General features: G+C 40.8%; 1 protein-coding gene across 4 annotated transcripts in view; it reads left to right on the plus strand.

Annotated features, from left to right (window-relative positions):
* Positions 1 to 22,802, plus strand: part of CRYBG1 (crystallin beta-gamma domain containing 1) — a 212,794-nt gene that overhangs the window by 129,105 nt on the left and 60,887 nt on the right. The window contains exon 1 of one of the 4 annotated variants that reach the window (XM_066248547.1): positions 9,450 to 9,608. The exons of the other annotated variants lie outside the window; for them this stretch is intronic. Within the exon in view, the coding sequence (XP_066104644.1) occupies positions 9,606 to 9,608 (3 nt within the window). The 5' untranslated portion in view covers positions 9,450 to 9,605. Of the gene's footprint in view, positions 1 to 9,449; positions 9,609 to 22,802 lie in introns of those variants that run through there. 4 annotated transcript variants of the gene reach the window in all.

The raw sequence follows: 22,802 nt of genomic DNA on the forward strand, positions 1-22,802 counted from the left end.
CCTCTTCTCTCGTGCTTCCTGTGGCCACAAGTCAGCCTGCACACTGATTTCCCCAAAGCATCACTATCCCGTGCAGTTATGTGCAGCAAATGTTTACTGAGGGCATGGCACAGTATGGCACCAATTGAAATTACATATTGGTCACTGCTGTTGATAAAATTTCCTCAGCCATTCCATATACTGGAATGTCTCACTGGCTTTTTTTAAGTCTCATCCTCTCATTATTTTAAAGGCCAGTCTATAATCCCATACATTTTTTCTTTTCTTTCTTTCTTTTTTTTTTTTTTTTTTTTTGTATTTTTCTGAAGTGAGAAGCGAGGAGGCACACAGAATCCCTCATGCACCTGACCGTGATCCACCCGACATGCCCACTAGGGGGCAATGCTCTGCCCATCTGGGCTGTTGTTCTGTTGCAACCGGAGCCATTCTAGTGCCTGAGGCGGAGGCCATGGAGCCATCCTCAGCGCCCGGGCCAACTTTGCTCCAGTGGAGGCTTGGCTGTGAGAGGAAAAGAGAGAGATAGAGGGAAAGGAGAGGGAGGAGGGTGAAGAAGCAGATGGGCGCTTCTCCTGTGTGCCCTGGCTGGGAATTGAACTCGGGACTTCTGCACACCAGGCCGACTCTCTACCACTGAGCCAACTGGCCAGGGCCCCACAAATTTTGATTTTTATTATTGTTTTCATGAAGTATACTTCTGACTCTGATTGGGCCTATTTTTTAATGTATAAATAACTTTAAAATGTCTTTGCTAAACAAAGGGCCATCTTAGTTTAGAGCTCTATCCACTAAAAAACACAGAAGGTTGTGAGATTATCTTCTTTTTAGCACAAATTCTCAAGCATGGGTCTTTTAAACTGAGGAGAGCAGTGCAGATTTATGGATTATGCTGCTGTGTGTCACCCCTCCATCACCTGCGGAAATGGATACAGTTAGTGTTTTGGTGCAAAGAGTTGAAATTTCCTTTCTGTTAGTAAACAAGGCAACTGGAATATCACAGGAAAAACTACTCTGAGTGTTGACTGTGTGATAACAAGCAGGAAGGAGAGGAGGCAGTACCAGCAATGTGAAAGCAGGGAGAAAGCAAAGGCTCTCTCTGTATCCCCTTCAGCCTAGGAGCACAAACACTTGCCACCCTAGTTAACACACAACTGTGCTTCTCTTAATTCTTTCAATGGCTAGGGGTTGACCACCTTACGTCTCCGCCAGTATTCTGGCCCCTCCCGGAGACGCCATGCTTGCTCATGCTCTCCCTTTTCCTGGGGTATGTACACACTCCATCCACACCTAACACAATGGTTCGCATCCTAGCTTGTACCACCACTTTCACAAAACCTTCCCTGATCACCCTCTTCCTTCTCTTTCTTGATTTAAGAATTGCTATGACTAATATAGATACATGCTGCTTTACTTTTTCCTCACATAAGTGCCTATATTATGGTCCCCAGCAGATAGAAGGTGCTCAAATGCATGAATTAATCCTTATACTTTGTAAAAATCACTGGGACCACAGTTCTCGGAGTGCGGAAAGTGGCCAATATTCATTGAATATAAAAATCGTTTTCTGCCTGACCTGTGGTGGCGCAGTGGATAAAGCATCGACCTGGAAATGCTGAGGTCGCCGGTTCGAAACCCTGGGCTTGCCTGGTCAGGGCGCATGTGGGAGTTGATGCTTCCAGCTCCTCCCCCTTCTCTCTCTCTGTCTCTCCTCTCTAAAATGAATAAATAAAAAAAAAAATCGTTTTCTGTTGCTGAGCACAACAAATTATTACAAATTTAGCAGCTGAAAACAACGTACATTTATTATCTGAGTTTCCATGGGTCAGGAGTCTGGACAAGTCTTGTCTGGGTCCTCTACTTAGGGGCTCATGACCTGCAATCAAGATATTGACCGGGGCTGAGTTTTATCTGAGGCTTGGGCCCTCTCCCAAGTTCACGTGGGTTGTGGCAGACTCCATTTCCTTGCAGCCATAGAACTTGTGGCATCTTGCTTCTTTTTTTTTTTTTTTTTTGTATTTTTCTGAAGCTGGAAACGGGGAGAGACAGTCAGACAGACTCCCGCATGCGCCCGACCGGGATCCACCCGGCACGCCCACCAGGGGGCGATGCTCTGCCCACCAGGGGCGGCGCTCTGCCCACCAGGGGGCGATGCTCTGCGGAGACCAGAGCCACTCTAGCGCCTGGGGCAGAGGCCAAGGAGCCATCCCCAGCACCCGCCAATTGGCTGCGGGAGGGGAAGAGAGAGACAGAGAGGAAGGAGGGGGGGGTGGAAAAGCAAATGGGTGCTTCTCCTATGTGCCCTGGCCGGGAATCGAACCCGGGTCCCCCGCTCGCCAGGCCGACGCTCTACCGCTGAGCCAACCGTCCAGGTCCGGCATCTTGCTTCTTTAAGGCCATCAGGAGAGAGACTCTGATGCTTCTTCAAGTCTCTGACCTCTAGACCTCTTTTAAAGGACTCACATGATTGGGTCAGGCCTACCTAACTAAGGATAATCTCCCTTTTGTGTTACTGAAAGTCAGCTCATTAGAGAACTTAATCACATCTGTAAAAAAATCCCTTCAGCTTTGCCTCCTAACAAATCTAGTTCTGGAAGTGACATCTATCATAGTCCCAGGTCCTGCCCACACTCACAGAGAGGGGACACACAGGGCATATGCACCAGGGGAAAGGGATTTGGGGAGCCACTTTAAAATTCTTTGTACCACAAATATATTTGGAACAATGGTCTTAATAGAATGTTTTTTATTTGATAATGTCACAAGACCTAAAATTGCTTCAAAATAGGAAAAACGTCAAATTAATGTCTATTTTAAATGTAAAAGTCTGTAAATAATGTCTATAAAGAAGACATAATTGTCCCATCATTTTAGGGGGTAGATTGAAAATGAAAACAATTATTTCAAATCATTATAGTTTGTTGTAATATGTTGTTTAGAGTTAGGTTCAGTTCATTGTATTCAATCTAGAAACAAGATCACAAAATGTTCATGTATAAATGACAGAGTTGAGTTTGTTAATAGCTGAGGAAACAGGCTAAATGTCTGTCTAAACAGTGCATAGTTTGAGAAACATGTAAAGAACTATGGGAGATTCTTATCTTCTATGGAGAGACCGATGCCTCCAGCAGGGCGTGGAAAAGTCAGTCACGGAAAGTCTTTAGTCTAATGAGCTCACATCATAGTTATCATTCTTTCTCAGAATTCTACCCAGCCTTTACATATACAGTGTGGCGCAAAGGTGGGTTTAAAGTGGTTTGTATGAAAAACAATACAATAATTAATAAAAAATAATAAAAGAATAAATTCTCTGTTCCGTGTACTCACAACTATAAACTTACTTTTGCCCCACCTGTTTCTACACAAAGTTGGGATGGTGCAATGCTATCCTAAAACAGCCAGGGGAATCCCTTCTTCTCCCTGGTGTGAGCAGCGGCTGTTTCCCTTTCAAGGGTGTGAACTTTGGGGCAGCATCACCCATGATAACCATATTTAAACCAGATTTGTGCCTGGGCTGAGGTTTGCTCAAAGACAAAGAACAGAAAGAAAATTCTTTTTATTCCCTTCATTATTCTTTCATTATAAGCCAGCAGTGACACTTTCACTGGGCTCTTAGAGAAATTAGAATGTTTAGTGAACTAATACTTTTGTAAAATAAATAGACCCAAACCTTCCTGGCATACCTATTAACAGGTGACAAAGCCTGGGCTTGCTGGGTAAGGGTAATTTACCAGAACTAACACCAATGTTTCTGTTGGTGGCAGTAAAAATGGCACCAGAATGTTACTGACAATTGGATCTTGGTTCAGCGGCCCTGGTACTTGAGTTCTGGCTAAGAAAGAATTCAGAGCCAAGAATCAAGCTGTAAGAAAAAGTTTATTTAGAAAGCCATAGAGGTAGAAGTGAGCTGTAGAAGAAATGGGCTCAGGAAACAAGTTACAGATGCAGAAGAAGGGTCCTTGGGACTTGGAACAAAGAGATAAAGGTAAAGGTAACACACCTAGGGGGAGAAAGAGGGAATGTGAGCTAAAAAGAAAATTCTGTAGTTTAATTTATAAGAACATCTCACTGGGAGGTTATAAAAGAAGAACTAGTTAAAACCTAATGTAACAATAGATTAAAAAAGGATAAAAAATGACAATTTTCTTCTAAGTGAGAGGAGGGGAGATAGAGAGATAGACTCCCACAAGCGCCCTGATCAGAATCCACCTGGCCACCCCTGTCTGGGGCCAATGATTGAATCAACCAAGCTATCCTTAGTGTCTGAGACTGATGCTTAAACTAATCAAGCCACTGGCTGCAAGTGGGGAAGAGAGAGAAGAGGAAAAGGGTGTGAGAGAGAAGCAGATGGTTGCTTCTCATGTGTGCCCTGACTGGGGATTAAACCTAGGATGTACACATGCTGGGCCGACGCTCTATCCACTGAGCCAAATGGCCAAGGCCACACACACACACAAAAAGACAATTTAAAGATGGTTTCTTTTGAAAAAGTTTAAAGTTCCAATACTTTAATACAACATTTGCTCTGTGGAGATGTGCCGGGCTGTGTGAACACATGCTCTGCACTCATTTATATGCACACTGTTGGTGACTAGCAGCTGAAATATGTTCATATGAATTTTTTCCAATGTGATATGGAAGGGCAGGACCAACGAATGTGGGAGGCAAGTTAGGCGTTGGCAATTCTGTTTTTTCTGTGTCCAGCCCCACCTCTGTGCTCTGCAGAGACCCAGTCATAAATCCCGGGATAAGGACGTTTTACTGAGCTCTGCCTTCCTGCTCTAGAATATAGACTCACACAGGTAGAGAAAGGAGTGTGTGATGGAAGTCCCTGAAGCTGGGTGACCCCTGGGGAGTTTGGGGGGTGGGTAGGCAGGAGAAGGTGTGCCAATTTCTCATCCCTTTCCCCACACCCTGGTAAAAGTCCTGTTGCTCTGGTGAGCAGAACACAAGACCCTTTTTTCAGTTTGCACTAAAAAAAAAAAAAGTGTGCTAATTAAATAGTACAATACCTTGAGTGAACCTGAAAAATAATTAAAGCTGGCAGCTCTTCCTCTCATCTCTGTCGATGTTAATTTGATGAAGTCTCTTCTTGCAAGAGGATTTCACTGGCTTGTATAAAAACAAAACTACAGGCTTGCTATTTTTATTTCATTTGTTATGATAATCACAAAATATAACCTCTTTTTTCAAACACTTTATTTAAACAAAATGATGAAACGCCCACAGGTCATGTCAGAGTAGTTATTACTGAGGCTCATTAATGAACTTCACCCTACAAAGGTGGCTCAGCATGAACCACCCGAGCAGAGGCAGCATGCGAAAGGGCTGACTCCGGGCCAAAACCTGGAAAATACTGATGGGAGCTGGCGACAGATAAATGTGTCTTACAGGAAATAATAACACTTGTTGCCCTATAGTTGAACCAACAATGACAGTTATAAACTATCAAGTATTTTTCCGACCAAAACGTGATCTAATATGTGACTGACCTAGAGTTCAGATAAACTATAGATGTATAGCTTTGAGAACAAAAATGGGTTCTAGGTCCATTCTGCATAGCTTTTGGACACGTCCATTTAGAAATACGGACTGTCCCCTAAGTTCAGCACAACCCAAGCCAGGCTGGTGATGCTCCGAGGGCACGCCCCCGGCGTTGGCACAGGCCTTGAGGCTGCATTGGGACGTTCTTTGGATTCAGCACTCTCAAAGGAGTGTCTGCTTTCCTTCAGCCCTTTCTTCTCTCCCCTCTAGTCTCACAGTTTGTCATCTCAGGCCCCTCAGCCCTTCACATCTGGGCTGCTGCCTTCAGGTCCACGTCCGGGTGGGCCCACCGGAGGCTGACATGCTTGTCGTCCTGCAGCACTGCTTAGATCGTCGTGTCCCTTCCCTGCCCAGAAACCTGCAAAGATCTCGTGCTTCCCACATCACACCTTGGCTTCATGACCTGCCTTGCAAGGCCCTCCCTAAATTAGATTAATCTTACTTATTCCACCTTCCACTTACTTATTCCACTGACCCCCCCATCATGTCCCATCACTCCAGGAGTCCCCTGTGCCTCACTTCATTGTCACTTTATTGCATTTCTTCAGGCTCTTCCCTTCACCTGGAATGTCATTCCTCAACTCTTGTCTCATTAAATCTATCTTTCAAGGCTTGTCCTGTGTCCTCTCTGCAGCCTTCCGGCACACCCTCACTGGTCTTTTACTCTTTGAACTCTGAAATCATTACAAATGTCTCTTCTACACATGTTAGCATTTAATTATATGCCTGCCTGCACAGTGGTTGTTTTATAGACAGGTCTATAAGCTTCTAGAAGTCAAACTCAGCCTTATATTCTCTATCCCTCACATAGTGAATATGTTGTAGTTACCACATAGAAAATATCAATTATTTCATGGTTTATTCTGTCCAGGTTGAATCAGTAGAATTCTTATATTCAGATTATATTGTCAACTATATATATAGCCACAGTATTAAATAAATGTTTTCATATAAATGATTGTTTTAATGAACTGATTAATGCTAGATAATAAGAGTTTTAACTGCTGCCCACTATAATACTTCTTTAGAAAGAAAAAAACAAAGAAAAAGCCCTGAACTAGGATACATTTGCTTTAAAATTTAATTTAAATTCTACTCCTTCAATAATGCACTACTTTTTCTGTACAGGCTGATAATAAATGGTAGCTATCATCATACACCTGTGGCATCCTCTACATACCTCTAAACAGTAACATCAACTTGTACCATCTTTACATATTTACCTGTTTTCCAACCCCCTTACCTCAACATGTGAGTTCCTTAATGGCAAAGTCTGTTTTTAATCCCCGAATCTGCAGAAACTGATATGGAGCTGGCAACCAATTAATGCTGTTGAATGAATGAATGAATTATGAGAGCCCTCTGTTGCCATGGGTGTGACATTCTATAAGTGCAGTTATGGTTGGTAAATAACCATTGAGTCTTTTTATAAATAGATCTTTTAATATTTTAAGTGATTAAGATAACGTTGAAAATTGTTTTTCTATTGAGAGAGAGTGAGAGAAAGAGGAGAGAGAAAGAGAAAGAGAAAGAAGCATCAACCTATTGTTTCACTTAGTTGTTCCGCTTAGTTGTGTACTCACTGATTGCTTCTCATATGTGCCCTGACCAGGGGTCAAACCTGCTGCCTCTGCATGCTAGGTCGATGCTTTATCCACTAAACCAGCCAGCCAGGGCAAGGTAACTTTTTTTTTAAGGAAACTTTAACTCTCAATCTATTCAAATTTTATCTTTTTACATAAACAATTACAGAGGAAATTATCACTGAGTTTAGACCAGGAGAAAGTAAATTGTTTCTTGTCAAGACTAGAGAAATCTGTACTATATTTTTTAAATAGGCTTAGTTATCTCCTTTTTATGACTTTTCTTAGGAACAGCTCTCTTACTCATAAACAAAAGAAACAAATAATCTGATTTTTAAAATGGGCAAAGGGCTTGAATAGACATTTCTCCAAAGAAGAGCTACATGTACAAACATATGAAAAGATGCTCAACATCACTAGTTATTACAGTGAGATGCCACCTCACACCCATTATGACGGCTAGTATCAAAAAACTAAATATAACTAGTGTCAGTGAAGATGTGGAGAAACTGGAACCACTGAGCTCTGTTGATGGGAGTGTACAATGGTGCAGATCTATGGAAAACAGTATAAAGGGTCCTAAAAAAATTAACGATACAATTGCTATTTAATCCAGCAATCCCACTTCTGGGAATATATCCAAAAGAATTGAAGGCAGGGTCTTAAAGAGATACTTGTATACCCATGTTCATTGCAGCATTATTCACTATAGCCAAGAGATAGAAGCACCCAAATATCCATTAACAAATGAATAAATAAAGAAAATGTGGTACATATGTAAAGTGGAATATTATTTAACCTTAAAAAGGAGGAAATCTTGTCTTATGCTACAATATGAACAAACCTTGAGGACACTGTGCTTAGTGAAATAAGCCAGTTACAAAAAGACAAACACTGTATGTTTGGTACCTAAAGTAGTTCAACTCACAGAGACAGAAAGGAGAATAGTGGTTTTCAGGAACTAGGGAGAGAGGGAAATGGGGAGTTGGAATTCAATGACATAGTTTCAGTTTTACATGATGAAAAAATTAGGTCTGTGGCACAACAAGGTGAATATTGTCAACACGATTGAAAAGTACTGAATGATTAAGATGGTAAATTTTGTTATATGCTCTTCATTATAACTTAAATTAAAATTAAAGTTATAGAAAGAATAACACCTCACATACATACTCACCATCATCAATAATATATGTTTGCACATTGACATGAGCCAGTGGGTGCTTAATAAAGGTTTCTAATCCTACTGGTCATGATAAAAAAAGAAAGAAAGAAAGAAAGAAAGAGAGAAAGAAAGAAATAGGAGAACATTTCTTCTGGTTTCTATCACCTAGTAATAAAGACTTAAGTAATCAATAGACATAATAGTAGTGTGACTAATTTGTTGAAGAATGAAACTTGTTACTAAATACTCAAAAGTTCTGATAAGACTTATGCAAACTAGAAACTACTGGAACAAATGTTATGGTGATTACTGAATTATATTTATTGATGAATATAGGTATCAAGTATTTGGGTTTTAATGAGGTAGACATAATTGTTGCCTTTTTAATTATGTTGCACACCTACATTTTGTGTAATGTTACATGGTATTTGACTTATGGGATATAGTTTATATCTTTTTTAAAAAAGCGTAAGCATATAGCCTGACCAGGCAGTGGCACAGTGGATAGAGCGTCGAACTGGGATGCCAAAGACTCAGGTTCGAGACCCCAAGGTCGCCAGCTTGAGCGCGGGCTCATCTGGTTTGAGCAAAAGCTCACCAGCTTGGACCCAAGGTCGCTGGCTCGAGCAAGGGGTTACTCAGTCTGCTGAAGGCCCACAGTCAAGGCACTTATGAGAAAGCAATCAATGAACAACTAAGATGTCACAATGCACAATAAAAAACTGATTGATGCTTCTCATCTCTTCATTCCTGTCTGTCTGTCCCTGTCTATCCCTCTCTCTGATTCTCTGTCTCTGTTAAAAAAAAAAAAAAAAAAGCGTAAGCATATAAAGATTCATATAACAAAAACTCAGCACTAAAGAAGTTGACCTTGTTCACTAGAAAAAGAAAATTAAAGCTAAAATATCTTTCTTGCTCTATTTCCTATCTTCTGGAATCAGATTTTCCATATAATTTAATACGTGCAGGGCGACTTTCTCCAAACTTCTGTTGCCTTTTCAGCAGCTTTGGTTCAGTGTCACACCCAAAAAACGGGCGCACCTCTTTAACCCTTTCAGCTCTTGAATCAAACACACCCTTATTAAAAGTGCTTTTCAAGTAAACAGTCAGTATCTGTCATTCAGCTCAGCCTCAGGGAGAGAGCACGGTGCCGGTGAGCCCAGCGAGAGGCTGAGGTGTAACCGGGAAGGCTGGGAGGAGGAAGGTTAGCTGGGGCTGTTCTAAGTAAAGAAGACTGATATTGGTAATGCCTGCACAGCTACATTTTACTTCTCATAGTCCCTTGGTGTTTTTTTAGAAAGCAAAAAAGAAGCAACATCATGGTAAGAAACTAACTGAACTTTTGTTATCTCTTCATTGACTAAGAATGTTTTGAACTTTAGTTGTATTACTACTGTTAATGACACAATTAACTTCACAATGTGTTCACTGTCTAGAGCTGGCACAGTCTCTGGGCTTAAAAATTGTAAGCAGTTGTGAACAGAAGGACTATAATGGGAAGCTGAGTACCCAGGGGGCCTTTGGCTTGGCTTGAAGTAGAGGTGAACATGCCTAGTATGTGATCTTTAAAAATATTGCAGGTGATCTTTGACAAGCTACTCTTGTTAAATATATTTGAGTTAGTTTCATCAGCCAGTCTTACAATGTCAGTTCTATAGACCTGTTGTTGAGTGCACTATAAAGAATTTAGTTAATCCTCTTTTCCCCCTGAGTTAAAAAGAAATCTTTTCTCCACTTTCTTTTTCCAAATGTCAAGGGCAAACTGATATCCAGCCCCTTGGAAGACACTATTTGGGAAACATTGTGTTGAGAGTAAGGAATGATCTTTATTTTTCTTCATGGTACGAGAGGGTAGAACTCTATTACATATTCTTTTAAAATGTAGGTTATCTTTCAAATGTGTTCTCTAGTGGGTGTTGTCCCCATAGCAAGTTATTATGTATTGCACATACTTCCCCCAAATGAGATTTTGTTAAGACCCAGGAATTTATGGGAGAGACTCAGCTTCTTATAACCCTATCATTCAAGAAGTACTATGGCTTAAAATAATTTATGGGAAAAAAACAATCTTGTAAACTTTTATGAAAGAAGAAGTTTATGTAATGTCTGTTAAACTTTGCTCACTAGTTTGATCATAGAGGCATAACTATAAAGCCCCAAGTAAGAGTTGAGCATTATTGCCACCATTTTTTTTGTTAATACTTAGTACTTTTCCTCATTCTTTGATATTTTAGACACCATAATTTTGTAACTACTCTGTCAAATGGTCGTTAACGCTAAAATATGAACTTCTAATCTGCACAGAATTAACACCTGGTATTTTTACAAAGATGCCTTTTTAAATGAGTTGGCAAAGTTTGAAAAAGTGAACATCTAGGTTTAAAAGCATCACGGCTATGAACATTCAAAAAGCATTTTAAGTTTAATAAGTGAAGTTTATGTTATTTTGGTCAATCATTTTTTTTTTTTTTTTTTTTTTACAGAGGCAGAGATAGACAGGGACAGACAGACAGGAACAGAGAGAGATGAGAAGCATCAATCATCAGTTTCTCTTTGCGCGTTGCAACTTCTTAGTTGTTCATTGATTGCTTTCTCACATGTGCCTTGACCGTGGGCCTTCAGCAGACCAAGTAACCCCCTGCTGGAGCCAATGACCTTGGGTCCAAGCTGGTGAGCTCTTTGCTCATGCCAGATGAGCCCACGCTCAAGCTGGCAACCTCGGGGTCTCGAACCTGGGTCCTTCTGCATCCCAGTCCGACGCTCTATCCACTGCGCCACCACCTGGTCAGGCTGGTCAATCATTTTATTAAGGTTTAATTGCAAATATCTAAGCAATGTACTAGGCAGATTAATTGAACTGTAGCTTATGTGCACTGGTAAGCAAGCTTGGAGTAGGGCGGACCGAGCTGCAGGAGGAGGTTCATTGGCCAGGCTGATAATTTTGAAGATTGTTTCTCCCTTGAGTTTTCCTGTGATAAGATAAAGTTTTGTGGAAGGCACTGCAGGTATTAATAGCATGGTGTCCAGTGAGACGACATTTTAGTTTTCATTCAAATGGTGCCTGCTGCCTGTGTCTCCAGGCATTACCAGAACTAGGGCAGCGCTCAACCTGGGAACACAGGCTTGTCTGCCTCAAGCCTGTACAGGAACAGTGTTTGCTAAATGCAATCCAAACATGCAAGCTGAGGCAGAGAGAAGGCACCCGAGGCTCACGCTGCCTGCCAGGAACAGAGTGGTGAGAGGTGATGAAATGTTTTACTTTGCAAAACTGAGGGAGCAGCAACTTTCTCACAGACTCCCCATCCCTAGCGCAGCACGTCCCACGTCCCCTAGGGCAGTCTAGTGGAGGAGTGAAGAATAGGAACACATTCCCTGCGAGGGAAAATCAAGTGGACCTTCCTGAGGGCGGAAGGAAGGAAGTGGAAGGGCCAGAAAACCCAGAGAGTGGACAGGATATTAGACATGAATGAAAATGCATAATTGTACAGGCCCCACTAGCTGAGGGATGAATTTTTCCCCAGTTTGGTAGTTCCAGTGCTGTTCGCTGGGCTCCCTTGGAGCTGCCCCTTCCAGCCCTGCTCCTTGGTTTCCACTGTCCATCCCCTGTGTCCATGCACCTGCTCCTCCTCCCCACTCTCCCTAGCAATACCGTTTGCTTCTAGGTTCTTTCTGTTTTTGTTCTATTTCCTTTCTCCCTGATATGGTGTGTGTATGTGTGTGTGTGTGTGTGTGTGTGTGTGTGTGAGAGAGAGAGAGAGAGAGAGAGAGAGAGAGAGAATGAGCCAAAAGGAAGAGAGCAGGAAATGGAAAGAGAGTAATGGCACAAACATTACTATCATTACTATGCATCTTCAGGTCCCACCATCTAAGCATGACCTTAGGCAAATCACCTAAATTACTTTTCACACTGCAGTTTTATCAACTGTGAGATGAGGGTGACAGTTACTGCCTTTCAGGACTGTTAGGAGGTCTGTGGCACATGATAGGTTTTTAAGAATTGTTAGCTGAAATAAATCACAGAAGAATAAAAATAAAAGGCCAATAAGTATATAAAATATGTTTGATGCTATTAGAAAGCAAAGAAATGCTTTATTGTAAAATATAACATGCATCAGAAAAGTGTATATAATATAAATACATGATATAGTGAATAAAATAGTAAAGCAAGCACCTGTATAATTAGGCACAGGTCAAGAAATGGCATACTGCTGTTACTTGACGTCTCCTGGGGTTTGTTTGTTTATTTATTTATTTATTTATTTATTTTTGATAGAATTTATTAGAGTGACACTAGTTAATATAATTATTATACAGCTTTTGGTGTCCAGTTCTACAACATATCTGTCCACCGTATTGTGTGTTCAACCCCCCCAAGTCAAGTCTTTGTCCATCACCATTTATGCCCCTATACCCTCTGCACCCCCTCCCCCGCCCCCTGGCAGTCACTACTGGGATCTCTTTCTGATCACACCTCCGTCCCCTTCCTTATCACCAGGACCAGTACTCAGGGGAGAGGGATGGGGCACTTGCCTCAGGAACAAAGATGAAGGGAGTGCCAGAAACCTCAGTCATCAAGATAAAGAATCAATATTGTATTGCAATATTTAAAAAAATAAAAACTAATGAAAAATATCTGGATGAATAAAGTATAATAAAAAATGTAAAGACAGGTGCTCTGCCACAAGAGATAACCACTATCTTAACTGTTACAATCATCACATCTCTCCTTTTTTATAGTTTTACCACCTGGGAATATATCCCAAGACAATGCAAGTTAGTTTTTCTGTCCTTGAATTTCATATAAATGGAATGATATACTATATTCTTATTTGTATCTGGATTCTCTTGATCAACCTGATGTCCATATGTCAAAATTATTTTCCCAATAACGCTAAGATGCTATTTGCCTTTCCCTTTCATGCTCTCCCAGGTGTACAGTGGAGAGCGGAGACAGCATGACACGCAATGATGCTCTGATGGTTAATATTCTGCTCATAAAAATTAGGGATATTTTATCGCTTCATATTCATTTTGAAATATCCCCTAATTTTTGTGAGCAGTAGAGAAATGTCCTGAGTATTGCTGAACTTTAAAAATTGCTCCGTTTTCATTTCTAACCTAATAAGTGTTTGGTAGATATAACCTACATAAACGAAGGCTCTTAGGATCCTTAATTTTTAAGAATGTCAAGGGGTTCTGAAACCAAAATTTTGAGGGCTGCTACTCTAGGGAATCCCCTGAGCAGAGGAACTGCTTGCTCATAGGATATGCGTGGCTTCAATTCTGTTATATGATGCCAGGTATTTTCCAGAGCAGCGGTGCCAATTTACATTCTGATCACCAACCTGTGACAGTTGCTATTGCTTCACATCCTCGCTATTTGGAATTACTGTTCTTTTCCAATCTGGTGGGTGTGTAATGATATTTCATTGTGATTTTCCTTTTTATTTCTTGATTACTAATTAGGAATGTATCTTCTGCAAATAATTAGGGATATGTGTAGAGATAGAGATAAGCTATAAATATGTTCTCTGCAGTCTGCAACGCATTGAAAATAACATAAACCTAACCTGTGGTGGCGCAGTGGATAAAGCGTTGACCTGGATGCTGAGGTTGCTGATCAAAACCCTGCACTTGTCTGGTCAAGGGCCATATGGGAGTTGATGCTTCCTGCTCCTCCTCCCTTTCTCTCTCTCTCTCCTCTCTAAAATGAAAAAAGAAAAGAAAAGAAAATAACATAAATGAACAACTGTAGGAATTGACCTGCATTGACATAATGGAATTCAATACAACTATTAAAAATACTATTATAGAAATGTGTTTATTGGCATGAATTTAGTGAAAGAATAACATACCAAACAGCATATACAAATGACATGATATAATACCCTCTAAATAGAGCCAGAAAGAAAAAAGTAGTAATAGTGGTGTTTTGGGATAAATACATAAAGGATAACTTCTATTTTCTTCATTATACTGGTTTATATATTCTATCAAATATGAATATATATTTCTTCTATTTTCTTTCAAGGTTTGCTTTTCCATTCCCTGTCTCTTCCCCAGATACTGTGCTAGGTGTTTTATGAAAATCTTATCCAAAGGATGAATATTTCAGAAACTGGTCTGTGGAGGAATCACTTGAGAAGGCTAGAAACAGGCCTTCATTCCTATCTGAGAATGGTTCACTGTGGATTTCAGCAATGATTCATTGTCCCCAGGCCATTGGCCATTCCTCTACACCAGTGGTAGTCAACCTGGTCCCTACCGCCCACTAGGGGGTATTCCGGCTTTCATGGTGGGCGGTAGCGGAGCAACCAAAGTATGAATAAAAAGATAGATTTAACTATAGTAAGTTGTTTTATAAAGATTTATTCTGCCAAACTTAGCGAAAATCCAACATAAAGTACTTGGTAAGTAACTATTATTATATGCTTTAACTTGCTGTAACTCTGCTTTATAAGTTTTATAAAGTAAAGTTACTTCCCTACTTTATAAATCACCATTACTGTGGAACCAGTGGGTGGTTAGAAAATTTTACTACTAACAGAGATACAAAAGAGGGCGGTAGGTATAAAAAGGTTGACTACCCCTGCTCTACACATTTTTGTCTGGCTTTCACTTACTGACAGGTAAGAGAGTGAGAGATTTCTAGAAAATATGGTTGATGTGCCTAGTAGTAGCATGCATTGGGGAAAGGGTAAGGAGTACATTCTTGTTCTCATGAAGCTAACATTCTGTAAGGAAAGACAGACAATAAAGGAAACCAATAAATATGAAGTATAGTTCGGGAAACGATAAGTGCTATGAAGGAAAGTAAGAGGAGAAGATTACAGAAAGTGGAGTGCTATTTCACTCGGGGTGATTCACAGGGGTTCTCTCTGCCCAGTCGTGTATCTTCCATGCATTATGATGTGGGAGAAAACATTTTTTTAAAGGTAGACTTTTGTTTTCTTTATTTTAGTCATGGTAAGTTGAAGGTGAGTGTTTGTAAGAAATGATATGCCAAGTTCTGCATACAGAACTTTTTTAAAAGCTACATCTAATATGGCTATTTTCATCTTTATCTCACTAACTGAGAATCATAAATTAATTTTATTATTTACTTTGCTTCTATGATTTAAACTTGGGCTATAAACATCAGCAAATTATCAGGCTAGTAATTATGGCAGCCATCACTGTCTTAGATCACGTTGTGATTTTCGAAGCGTGTCTGCATATTTCACTTAATGTGAATTTCTCAATACCCTATGACAGAGGAGGAATTTCTTTTTTTAATCTTATTTTTATTAATTTTAATGCAGCAACATTGATAAATCAGGGTATATATGTGCAGAGAAAACTTCTCCAGATTATTTTGACATTTGATTATGTTGCATACCCCTCACCCAAAGTGAAATTGTCAGAGGAGGAATTTCTGAGAGGATAAATGTTTTGATCCTATTTAGTAGTATTCCTGTGTTTGCTTCAGAAAGCATGCAAATTTTGAAAAGTATTATGAGGAAGTCAATAATTTTTAGAAATTACAGAGACATTTCTGGGAAATATATATTAATTTGAAAGATGAGGATTATTCCATTTTCTTGAAATAAATTCACTATTTTCTCCCATTCTTTAAAAATTTTTTTTTTGTATTTATTTTTTAAGTGAGAAGCAGGGAGGTAGAGAGACAGACTCCCACATGTGCCCCACCGAGATCCACCCTGCAGGCGCACTAGGAGGCGATGATCTGCCCTTCTGGGGCGTTGCCCCGTTGCAAACGGAGACATTCTAGCACCTGAGGAAGAGGCCATGGAGCCATCCTCAGTGCCTGGACCAACTTTGCTCCAGTGGAGACTTGGCTGCGGGAGGGCAAGTGAGAGACAGAGAGAAAGGATAGGGGGAAAGTTGGAGAAGCAGATGGGCACTTCTCCTGTATGTCTTGGCTGGGAATCAAACCCAGGACTTTCACACGCTGGGCCAATGCTCTACCACTGAGCCAACCGGCCAGGGCTTGTATGTCCTCTTTTTGTCTATTCAGGTCTTTTATCCATTTCTTTTTTCTTTTCTTTTCTTTTTTTTTTTTTTTTCTATTTTTCTGAAGCTGGAAACGGGGAGAGACAGTCAGACAGACTCCCGCATGCGCCCGACCGGGATCCACCTGGCACGCCCACCAGGGGCAACGCTCTGCCCACCAGGGGGCGATGCTCTGCCCCGCCAGGCATCGCTCTGTTGCGACCAGAGCCACTCTAGCGCCTGGGGCAGAGGCCAAGGAGCCATCCCCAGCGCCAGGGCCATCTTTGCTCCAATGGAGCCTCGCTACGGGAGGGGAAGAGAGAGACAGGAAGGAGAGGGGGAGAGGTGGAGAAGCAGATGGGCGCTTCTCCTGTGTGCCCTGGCCGGGAATTGAACCCGGGACTTCTGCACGCCAGGCCGACGCTCTACCACTGAGCCAACCGGCCAGGGCCTTTTATCCATTTCTTAATTGGATTCTTTGGGGGTTTTTTGGTATTGAGTTGTTGAGTTCTTGAAAAATTTTGGATAATAACCCCTTATCAGATGTATCATTGGTGAATATTTTCTTTCATTCAGTGGGTTGTCTTTTCATTTTGTTGAGTGTTTCCTTTGCTGTGCAAAAAACATTTTAGTTTGATGTAGTCCCCACCCCCTTTTTTTGTTTCCCTTGCCTGAGGAGCTATAGCAGAAAAAAATATTTCTATGAGAAATGCCTGAGATTTTACTGCCTATGTTTTCTTATAAGATTTTTATGATTTTGAATTTTACATTTTAGTCTTTAATCCTGTGATGGCGAACCTTTTTATAAAAACCACCCACTTTTGCAGTGCTGGTCAACCTAGTCCCTCCTGCCCACTAGTGGGTGTTCCAGCTTTCACAGTGGGCCAATCACGGTGCCGTTTGGTTGCTCCCTACCACTCACCATGAAAGCTGGAACGCCCACTAGTGGGCGAGAGGGACCAGGTTGACCAGTTCCTCTATTCTCACTTCAAAAGTGGGCGGTTTTTATAAAAAGGTTCACCATCATGGCTTTAATCCATCTTGAGTTTATTCTCAAAGATGTATGGTGTATTCTCAAAAATGAGCGTATGGTATAAGCCTTATACTATAAGGAGATGGTCTAGTTGTGGTGGTGTTTTTTGTTTGTTTTTGCACATGTCTGCCCAATTTTCCCAACACCATTTATTGAACAGATTATCTTTACCCTATTTTATGGTCCTGCCTCCTTTGTCAAGTATTAAGTGACTATAAAAGTGTAGTTTTATTTCTGCCTCTCAGTTTTGTTTCATTTCATTGATCTATATGTCTTTTTTTATGCCAGTACCATGCTGTCTTGATTACTATAGCCTTGAAGTGTAGTTTTATACCAGGTAATGTGATACCTACAACTTTGTGCTTCTTTCTCAAGATTGCTGAGGTTATTCAGGATCTTTTGTGGTTCCATATAAATTGTTGGATTATTCTAGTTGTACAAAAACTATGCCATAGGTATTTTGATAGTAATTGCTTTGAATCTATAGATTACTTTGGGTAGTATAAACATTTTAATGATGTTAATTTTTTCTATCCATGAATGCAGTATATGATTTCTCAGTTTTTTTCTTCAATATCTTATAATGTTCTTAGTACCAGTTTTTTACTTCCTTGACTAATTTTATTTCATGGTACATTATATATATTTTTTATGCAATTGTAAATAAAATTGTTTTCTTAGTTTCTCTTTCTGATAGTTGATTATTGGTATCTAAAAATGCCACAAATTTCTACATCTGTATCCTGCTACTTTATTGAATTCAAATATCAGTTCTAGTAGTTTTTTAGTGGAGTCTTTAGGATTCTTTTTATACAGTCTAATATCATCTGCAAGTAGTGACAGTATTACTTTTTCCTTTCTAGTTTGGATGCTTTTTATTTCTTCTTTTTGTCTGATTGCTGTGGCTAAGACTTCCAATACTATGTTGAATAAGGGTGCTGAAGGCAGATATCCCTATCTTGTTCCTGATCTTAAGGGAAACACTTTCAGTTTTTTCCTGTTGAATATGATGTTGACTGTGAGTTGGTCATATAAGGTCTTTCTTATGTTGAAGTATGTTTCCTCTATTCTCACTTCATTGAGAGTTTTATCCTAAATGGGTGCTGAATTTTATCAAATGCTTTTTCTGCATCTATTGGTATGATCATGTGAATTTTACTCTTCATTTTGTTTATTTGCTCTATCACATTTATTGATTTGCAGATATTATACAGACCTTGCATTCTTGGAATAAATCCCTCTTGATCATGATGTATGATCTTTTTAATGTATTGCTGAATCTGTTTTGCTAATAGTTTGTTGCAGCTTTTAGCATCTATGTTCATTAGGGATATTGGTCTATAATTTTCTTTCTTGGTAGTGTGTTTATCTGGTTTTGGAATTAGGATAATGCTGGACTCATAAAATGAGCTTAGGAGTCTTCCCTCATGTTGAACTTTTTGGAATATTGTGAGAAGGAAATACGTTAGTTCTTTGAATGTTTGGTAAAATCCGCCTATGAAGCCATCCAGTCCAGGACTTTTGTTTGCTGGGAGTTTTTTGATTACTCCTTCAATTTCATTAGTTATAATTGGTCTGTTCAGATTTTCTGATTCTTCGTGATTCAGTTTTGGAAGATTGTATATTTCTAGGAATTTATCCATTTCATCTAGACTCTCTAATTTGTTGGCATATAGTTGTTTGTAATATTTTTTTATAATCCTTTGTATATCTATGGTATCAGTTGTTACTTCTCCTCTTTCATTTCTGATTTTATTTGGGTCCTTTTTTATTTATTTATTTTATAGAGACAGAGAGAGAGTCAGAGAGAGGAACAGACAGACAGGAATGGAGAGAGTTGAGAAGCATCAATCATCAGTTTTTCATTGCAACACCTTAATTGTTCATTGATTGCTTTCTCAGTTTGCTTTGATCATGGGCCTTCAGCAGACTGAGTAACCTCTTGCTAGAGCCAGCGACCTTGGGTCCAAGCTGGTGAGCTTTTTGCTCAATCCAGATGAGCCCGTGCTCAAGCTGGAGATCTCGGGGTCTCGAACTTGGGTCCTCCACATCCCAGGCCGACTCTCTATCCACTGCGCCACCACCTGGTCAGGCTCTCTTTTTTCTTGATGAGTCTGGTTAAATGTTTGTTAGTATGTTTATCTTCTCAAAGAACCAGCCCTTAGTTTCATTTCTTAGTCCTTTTGTCATTCATTCCCACTCTACTCTTCATTATTTCCTTCCTTCTCCTTACTTTGGGGCCCTTCCTTCCTTCCTTCCTGCCTTCCTGCCTTCCTGCCTTTATCCCTCCTTTTCTTTTTCTTTTAGGTGTATTCTGCCATACTTTTTTCTTTTTTGTATTTTTCTGAAGCTGGAAATGGGGAGAAACAGTCAGACAGACTCCCGCATGCGCCCGACCGGGATCCACCTGGCACGCCCACCAGGGAGCGACGCTCTGCCCACCAGGGGGCAATGCTCTGCCTCTCTGGGGCGTCGCTCTGTTGCGACCAGAGCCACTCTAGCGCCTGGGGCAGAGGCCAAGGAGCCGTCCCCAGCTCCCGGGCCATCTTTGCTCCAATGGAGCCTCTTTGCAGGAGGGAAAGAGAGAGACAGAGAGGAAGGAGAGGGGGAGGGATGGAGAAGCAGATGGGTGCTTCTCCTGTGTGCCCTGGCCAGGAATTGAACCCGGGACTTCTGCACGCCAGGCTGATGCTCAACCACTGAGCCAACCGGCCAGGGCCCATACTTTTTCTTGATACTATACAATCACTATTTTGTTTTTTAAAGATCTTATTTATTCACTTTAGAGAGGAGAAATAGAGAGAAGGGGGGAGGAGCAGGAAGCATCAACTCCCATATGTGCCTTGACCAGGCAAGCCCAGGGTTTTGAACTGGCAACCTCAGCATTCCAGGTCAACTCTTTATCCACTGTGCCACCACAGGTCAGTCTTCTGCCATACTTTTAAATGTGGTTAAACTAACTTTAAATTATGAAGTCTTAAGGTCACTAGAAATCTCAGAGGCAGCCTCGAGTCGATAGTGCTGTGTTGGAGAGATGTCACCCTATTCAGAGCTGCCTACCCAGTGTCTCCTCTCTTCCTGGTCTCAGTTGCCTTACAATGAACTTGATTGTGCCTGGTGGGAGGGCAGGCATGCTGTGCCAGTCTTTCCCGAGCCGCTTTACTCACTTGTCCCCAATTACATCATTTACATATGGATGACCTAACTGAAGGTTATTCCTTGGGATTTTAGTGCTTAAATTCTGAGACTCACTAATGGGTTTTTTTGGTGTTTTATAGTATGTATTCTTGATCTTCAATATGAGTTCTCGTGAAAGTCATTGTCAGTTATTCTCTTTAAACTGCATAAAGAACATGCTTGGGGGGGGTGGTTCCGAGTCAATAAAAAAGGAACTGATTTGACTACTTCACAATGAGCACATTTTTTGGTTTGGCTAAGCTTCTTTACTCCAATTAGGAACTAACCAGTGATTTGGTGATACTAATCAACCTGTGTATATAATCCAGAAGGTAGTAAGACATACTTTGCTATAAATTTCAAAGTTTTGTATCTCCTCTTAGTTACACGTTATACATAAGAAAAAAATTCACCAAATTAGGATTATACATCTCTACTACAAAGAAAATTAATTCACGTTGGTAGTTATCTTTGTGAGAAATGGAAAATTTGGGGGGAACTGTGAAATTACTGCATAGAGAAACATTCTGAGTTGCTTGTCACCCATATTTAGGCACACGGCAAGTTCCCAGCACAGGAAACAGCACACTCAACCTGGGTTACTGAGGAAGGTAATGAAGGACTGTTGATGAAGTGTGGGCAAGGCTTTAAGGAAACCAGAGAGGTGAAAGAAGCTTAAGCTTCATTGTTCTTTGCTCACGTGGCCTCTTCCAAGGCTCTGCCCCTAACGCTGTCATCCAGTATTTTGTGTTCTTGTTCTTAAAGAAAGCTTTCAAAATTAATTATGCTTCCTACCCCCACAAAACCTGGTTCTGCCCCAAGCCAACGATAGTGAAGTAACTCCCTGGCCAGCACCTTTTCCATCAAGGTCTGAAAGGCCAAGAAGAGGAAGCAATTTCTGGAACCTGGAGAGAAGTGTAGCTTGGGGAGGGCTGCTTGGCAGAAGTCATGGTCAAACTGTGCTATACCCAACTCAGAGCCTAACAAGGGCAGGGAGAGGAGAGGAGAAAAACTCAACTCATCCTTGGTCCAGCCGCTCCCTTCAGTTCTGTCAGTGCCTTCCACTGGTTGATCCAAACCAAAGCCAAAGGGCGAGGCAGTTAGTTTCTCTAGTCCACAGTGGTCAGGGCCTGGAGCACAGAAAAGGGTGAGCAAACAGAAATATCCAGTGCACATGGTTTACAGAGTTACTGGCTTCTAGACACAGCCCTCCTCAACAAGTGAGAGTGCTTTTGCTGTTTGTTCTGCCACAGTCATTACTGTATGACATGGCCTAGGTGTAATCACCCACACGGCTGTCACATACTCGGTGCGTCCGGTACGTTTATAATAGTGGCGTGTAAATCGTATTCTAGTGAATAAATCTTATTTTTCTAATGCTATAATTTCAAATGAGAGCTAACTTTTAAAAAGCTAACTTGTGTCTTAGGAAGATAATTTGGGCCATGGTTTGCCTCTTTAAGGTAAGGAGAAAATTCCGGTACAAAGCAGACTGTCAATAATTATTAGTGGAAAGAATGAGTGAATGACTCTATAATTCAAATATTCTAGGATCTTGTTTTCCTTTTTGATTGGTTAAATGTCAGTGGCTTTAAGCAATTTGATTTCACTCTGTGTCTGTCAAACAATAAATGACCTAAAGACAGTCTTACCTGGATCTAGGAATGTACTTTTTTTTTTTAATGGTAAAGTTTATTGGAAAGCCTGCTGTGTGTGTGTGTGTGTGTGTGTGTGTGTGTGTGTGTGAGAGAGAGACAGAGAGAGATAGAGGTACAGATAGGGACAGACAGACAGGAAGAGAGAGAGGTAAGAAGCATCAGTTCTCCATTGCTGTACCTTAGTTGTTCATTGATTGCTTTCTCATATGTGCCTTGACTGGGGGGCTACAGCAGACTGAGTGACCCCTTGCTCAAGCCAGAGACTTTGGGCTCGAGCTGGTGAGCCTTGCTCAAACCAGATGAGCCCGTGCTCAAGCTGGTAACCTGGGGTTTTGAACCTGGGTGCTCCACATCCCAGTCAGACGCTCTATCCACCGCGCCACCGCCTGGTCAGGCTAGGAATATATTTTTTAAAGGAAACTCTTTACTTGAATAATAAACATTTAATTATCTTATAAATGTTGGCTTTCATATTCAATAGTGCCTTTCTTTCAGAACACTATTACACCTGGAAGTTTAAAAGAAAACATAGCCTGTTGCTGCTCTTTCACCCAGTCATGTCTGTGCTTTTGCACAACAGGATGTGATTGTCATTTTGCCTGAAGTGGAAGCATTAGGAAAAAAACACAAACATATCAAGGTCGGAAGTAGAGAGG

This window comes from Saccopteryx bilineata, chromosome 12 (assembly GCF_036850765.1).
Source record: "Saccopteryx bilineata isolate mSacBil1 chromosome 12, mSacBil1_pri_phased_curated, whole genome shotgun sequence".
NCBI classification, from domain to species: domain Eukaryota; kingdom Metazoa; phylum Chordata; class Mammalia; order Chiroptera; family Emballonuridae; genus Saccopteryx; species Saccopteryx bilineata.